Source organism: Dipodomys spectabilis, unplaced genomic scaffold (genome assembly GCF_019054845.1).
Source record: "Dipodomys spectabilis isolate Male_0828 unplaced genomic scaffold, ASM1905484v1 ptg000548l, whole genome shotgun sequence".
In the NCBI taxonomy this organism is placed as follows: Eukaryota; Metazoa; Chordata; class Mammalia; order Rodentia; family Heteromyidae; genus Dipodomys; species Dipodomys spectabilis.
Window position 1 is genome coordinate 24001 of NW_024871225.1, and position 6000 is coordinate 30000.

The following is a 6000-nucleotide window of genomic DNA, read 5'->3' on the forward strand; positions in this document are numbered from 1 at the left end:
TGCATCTCCACAGCCAGACCGCCCAGGGCCAGCTCTACACTCAGCCCGGTGGGCGCCCCGGTCACGTCAAGACTGCTGGCTCAGCCGTGGGTCTGATGAGGTTTTCCCAGACGGTTTGGGGCAATACACGGGGAGGAAGTGGAACGGGAGGGCAGTGGGAAGGGGTGGGGCCGCCCTGCCGCGTCTGACCTCAGGGTGGGAATCAACTGTCGCCGGGCGGAAGCGGTGCATTTGGCAACAACAGGACTGACTAGAGTGGCAGGCCGCCTGGCCCCCCGCTGGCCTCCTGGCCCCGCTGGCCTCCTGGCCCCACTGGCCTGGACCCCCGCTGGCCACCTGGCTCCACTGGCCGCCTCCTGGCCTCCTGGCCCCACTGGCCTGGCCCCCCGCTGGCCTCCTGGCCCCCCGCTGGCCTCCTGGCCCCCCGCTGGCTTCCTGGCCCCACTGGCCTCCTGGCCCCCACACTGGCCGGCCAACCCTCCGGGGTGTTCAGCGCTGCCGTCTGTGGGGCGCGTCTGCCTGTGCTTGCAGGGCCGGGCTTCATCACGCAAGTCAGCAATGGCTCCTCACCAGGAGTGATTCCCCAGGCTGGCAGTGGGGCTGTGGGGCGGCAGCCCAGGGGGCCTGCCAGGCCCCCATCTGGAGGCCCGGTCATCAGCCGAGTGCGGGGACCATGGTGGACACCTGAGGCTCCTGCGAGGAAATTCCAAGGTCTGGTCCAAAACACTTGGGCCATGGGAAGACGGGGCTGTGTGGGGCTGAGCCTTGCGGTGGCCGCTCTCCGGCGCGGCCTGGGGGCCACCGGCAGAGCCGCGTGGTGGGGGAGGGCAGAGGGCCCCCGCTGGACTTGTGGCCCCTGGGCTGCAACACAGCTCCCAGACTTTTTTTCCCCCCCAGTCCTGGCTTGAACTCAGGCCTGGGCGCTGTCCCTGAGCGTCTTGTGCTCAAGGCTGGCGCTGTACCACATCAGCCACAGCACCACTTCCGGCCTTTTCTGTGTATGTGGTGCTGAGGAATCAAACGCAGGCCCTCATGCATGCGAGGCCAGCACTCTACCACTGAGCCCCCTTCCCAGCTTTTGAAGGCTGCTTTGAAGGCAGAACTCCAGGGGCCAGCCAGAGCTCTAGATTGCACTGTGCAGACCACACCCTGGGCAGGATCAGATGGCCTGGCTCTGGGCCCCAACACAACGTGAGCCAGCCACCTGCCCACCCCAGGGTCTTGGCTGTGTGTATGGCTGGCAGATGGCAGAGCCACGGATGTCCTTCGACCCCCAGGAGGGTCTTGGGTCCAGCACTGGAGGCTGAGGCGGGCGTGAGAGACCCTGCCAGGGCTCTTGCTAGCACAGTGGGTGTGTCTGGGCCTCAGAGAAGTCAAAGGGCCAGGCCTTGCTAAGATAGCAAGGGTTTGGTAAGGCCCTGGGTTCAGAGGGAGAGCAAGAGCACACAGAGACACAAGAATCATCACCCATGGACAGAGGGAAAAGACACCGTCTGCCCACACGCAGCCGAAGAGAGGCATCAGGAGCCAGCCCTTCCAGCCATCTAGACTGAATGAACACGGCTAGCTTCAGTACAATGAGCTGCCCTGTGTGCGGAGGCCGCGATGTCCAGGTGAGTGCAGAGGTCAGAACGCTAAGACGAGAGACAGCAGACAGCTCAGACCTAGCAAAGAGCATGACGCTGGGCTGGGCCATACGGACAGAGGAAAAGCGCCGGAGGCAGGTGAGGCACTAACAACTGAGCAACTCCAGGAATGAGGCACAACCAAGGGGAAGCGGTCAGATTAGCATAGCCACATGACCAGAGATGCTGCAGACCCTGGAGGAGAAAAACACTGGCAGCAGAAGAGGGGCCGTTCTAACCAGTCCCACCTGCTGACCTGAGGAATCTGAAGCGCTGTCACAGCAGCCCAGCACATGCTGCCCAGCTCCTGCACACCCAAGCCAATGGGGCCCAGCTCCCATCCACACCCAAGCCAATGGGGCCCAGCTCCCATCCACACCCAAGCCAATGGGGCCCAGCTCCCATCCACACCCAAGCCAATGGGGCCCAGCTCCCATCCACACCCAAGCCAATGGGGCCCAGCTCCCATCCACACCCAAGCCAATGGGGCCCAGCTCCCATCCACACCCAAGCCAATGGGGCCCAGCTCCCATCCACACCCAAGCCAATGGGGCCCAGCTCCCATCCACACCCAAGCCAATGGGGCCCAGCTCCCATCCACACCCAAGCCAATGGGGCCCAGCTCCCAGCCACACCCAAGACAATGCTGTCCAGCTCCCATCCATACCCAAGCCAACGCTGCCCAGCTCCCATCCATACCCAAGACAATGGGGCCCAGCTTACGGGGCGCCATGGATCACGCCTGTCATCCTAGCTACTCAAGAGGCTGAGATCTGAGGATCGCAGTTCAAAGTCAGCCTGGACAGGAAAGTCCATGAGACTCTTATCTCCAATAAACCACCAAAAAAAAAAAAAAGGTGCCCAGCTTCCACACCTCCCAAGCCAATGGGGTCCTGCTTCTGTGCACATCCCCAGACAATGGCAGGACAACTATTCCCAGAGACAGTGCCTCGGCCGGTGCTCTGGGAGGGGCGGCCACTCTGGGGGGCCTGAAGCAGGACAGAGGCTCCCACCCAGTCCTAACTCTGACTGCACAACCCGTAAGTCCAGGGAGACCAGCCCCACCCTCTCCACTTGCAACTCTGCCTCTCCTGGGAGTGACAGCCCCTCACCACCCATTACTGGAGGCCCTGTGAACTTGCCTCCGAGGGCCCCGCTCACCTGGCCCCGATGACAGGCTCACGGGCGTCCTTGGAGGTTGCGTAGTCCATGCCGTACAAGTTTAGCCCCAGCAGGATTTTGCTTCGCCACTGGGACTTGGGGTCCAGGACTTGGACACAGGCTCGAACCCACGAGAGTGGGGCATTAGGACCAGGCCTGCAGGGGCAGCGGGGGTGGGGGTGGGGGTCCAGGAGGAGGAGGAAGCCCTGTGCCTGACAAACTCAGTCCTCCAGGACACCCACCCACGGCCATTCTCCCTCTGTGACAAGCCAGGAAGACCCAGCAGCAACCCATCGCCAGGGTGCCATTGGTAAGTAGGCCCTGGCAGGGGCAGGGGCAGTGTGCACAGGCTCCCCACCCCAGACCCACCGGGGGCTTGAAGCACAGGAAAGGTCCTGGCTGGCAGATTCACAGTCCTCCCCAAAGGCCCAGAGACACGACTAAGTTCCTGACAATAGGGCTCTGCCCCAGGCAGCCCCTCCCCACTGACCACCTCTCCTGATCCTGAGCCCAGGGCAGGCACAGCACCACCAGGCAGTAGCCAGGCCCAGAGAAGGTGGCTGCCTGTCTATGCTGAACCCCAGAGCTCATAGGCAGGAGGGCATCTGCTCTGAGGCCCGAGAGTGGGCCTGCAGCCCACAAGCCCACACTCACTGCTGCGACGTGGAGTAGTCATAGGTCATGAGGCTGAAGCCGTCCAGCACAGGGGCCAGCTGTCCAAACTCCTTGTGTGTGAACATGCCCAGCTGGTCAGTCCTGCAGGAGGCAAACTCGTGCCCCTGAGCCTGCCGTGCAGGGCCTCCCGGACCCTCCCTGCTCTCAGCCCCATCAGTGCCGGGAGCATGCCACCAGAGGGCACTCGAGGGCCAGGCCAGCCTGGCCGTGGCCCAGATGCCAACAGGCACCGCCCTTCCCCATCTCACGCCTTCACTCAGCCCAACCCTGGAGCCTTTGCTCCTCAGGGGGGAGCAGGCCAAGACCTAGGAAGTCCCACTGAGGACGTAGGTCCGGCCACCCCGAGCATCACAGGGCGGGAGTGGCTCCGCAGCCAGACCTGCTCCCATCCCTCCCCAAGGCCATGGCTTGATCACAGCCTGCTGGAGCCTTTCAGGCCTCACCCCTCTACACTCCAGGAAGAGCTTCCATCGCTCCCCAGCCAGGCCCTGCCTTCCAGGATTCCTTGGCTCCCAGAGGAAGTCGGGGGCCGTGGCTGAGAGCTGGGGGTGACTCCTATTAGTCCCCTTAGTCCCATCCTGTGTGACTGGTGTCCCAGCGGCATTTGGCTACTGACACCCTCCTTGGGAATTGTCAGCTGCAGGGGAGGCGGGGCTAGACAGGGAGAGAAATGCGTAGAGGGGACTCCCTGGGGTGGGAAGCCAGCTAGCTGATGGCCAGAGCTCAAGTCAGCTGCACCAGGAACTGGAAGAACAGGGGTGGGAGGAGACACGGGGCCTTGTTTACCTCATAATAAACAAGGACCTCCAGGTGCAGCAGGTGTGCGAGCGTGCCTGTGTGCCTGTGTTCGTTCTGGTCCTGGGGCTTGAACTCAGACCTGTGTGTTCCTGCGCTTCACTCTAGCCACAGTTCTACTTCCAGCTTATGGACCTTCCTCAGATCTCAGCCCCCTGGGTAGCTGGGATGACAGGTGTGCGCCTGTAAACTTCCTTCTAAACCTCCCTCCCTCCCTTCTTTCTTTCCTTGTTTTTGGCAGACAGGGGCTTGAACTCAGGGCCTGGGCACTGTACCTGAGCTTTTTAGCTCAAGGCTAGCACTCTACCACTTTGAGCCACAGCACTACTTTTGCTTTTCTAGTGGTTTATTGGAGATAAGAGTCTCTTGGACTTTCCCGCCCAGGCTGGCTTTGAACAGCGATCTTCAGATCTCAGCCTCCGAGTAGCTAGGATTACTGGTGTGAGCTACCAGTGCCCAGCTGTTTTAAAGCTTTCTTATTTTACAGTAGATCTAAAGCAAGATAGCGATGTGTGCTAGTTCTGGGGTTAGTGTGGACAGGGTGTTTCTAGTGATTTTGACTCCTAGCTGCCTTTCTCTGGCAGGAAGGTCTCACGCTAGGATCCCATATCTCCCTGCAGGCAGGCTGCGGGTCTGCAAGAGCGCAGCGTGGCGGTCGCTGAGTCTGCCCACCTCAGCCCAGGGGCACGTCCAGCCACGTCCACTAACGTCACTCCAGAGAGTGGAGGACTGCAGGGTTAACTAGACACAGAGGCATCTTTCTAGAACCAAGTGCAGGCGGCTCAATAGCTATTTGCACGCTGGACTGGCTGCTCTTGGAAGTCAGCCGACATGGGGCAGAATTTAGGACTCCCACTCCAATGGTGGGATGCGCCCCCCTCCCCCCCCCCCCCCGCCCCGTGCGCACGCCACACCCCTGCCCTGCCCCCCCCCCCGCCCTGTCCCCCCCGCCCCCGCCCTGTCCCCCCCCGCCTCCGCCCTGTCCCCCCCACCCCCGCCCTGTCCCCCCCCACCCCCGCCCTGTCCCCCCCACCCCCGCCCTGTCCCCCCCCACCCCCGCCCTGTCCCCCCCACCCCCGCCCTGTCCCCCCCCGCCCTGTCCCCCCCGCCCCCGCCCTGTCCCCCCCACCCCCGCCCTGCCCCCCCACCCCCGCCCTGTCCCCCCCCCCCCCCCCCCCCGCCCCAGGTCTCTCTTCACAGAGTGGGTCAGAGCTTTTTTGCCAGTCCTGGGGCTTGAACTCAAGAGCCGGGGCGCTGTCCCTGAGCTGTTTTTGCTCAAGGCTAGTGCTCTACCACTTGAGCCACAGTGCCACTTCCAGCTTTTTCCGTGTATGTGGTACTGAGAAATCGACCCAGGGCTTCATGCCTTCTAGGTGAGCTCTCTGCCCCTGGTTCACAGCTTTCTCTGCCCAGTGCTCTGGCAGTTAGACATGAGTCTAACTGTCCTGATCCTGCAGTAGCACCTAGGTCACACAGCCCTGTCCCAAGGGTTTCAGAAGAGCTACCTTGAAGGGCTGGGACAGTCAAGAAGCCGGGGTGTGTGTGCAGGTGTGTGTGGGGGTGATGGGGAGGGGGTGGAGTGGGGGGTGGAGTGGCCCTGATCTGGCCTGTGGTGTCCTGGCTGCACAGTCCCACAGTCACGGCATCCCCTGTGGACACTGCCTTCGCCTGCTGACCCAGATGATGGGACGGCACACGGGGCCTGCTTCCCTCCTCTGCTCTGCATATGTGAAGCGCTGCTCAC

At 62.6% G+C, this 6000-nt stretch overlaps 1 protein-coding gene across 2 annotated transcripts in view; it reads right to left on the reverse strand.

Annotated features, from left to right (window-relative positions):
• Positions 1-6000, reverse strand: part of Chid1 (chitinase domain containing 1) — a 62594-nt gene that overhangs the window by 1608 nt on the left and 54986 nt on the right. For both annotated transcript variants that reach the window (XM_042670400.1, XM_042670399.1), the window contains 2 exons: positions 3441-3542; positions 2787-2942 (listed from right to left, as the gene is read on the reverse strand). In XM_042670400.1, the coding sequence (XP_042526334.1) occupies positions 2787-2942; positions 3441-3542 (258 nt within the window). The remainder of the gene's footprint in view (positions 1-2786; positions 2943-3440; positions 3543-6000) is intronic.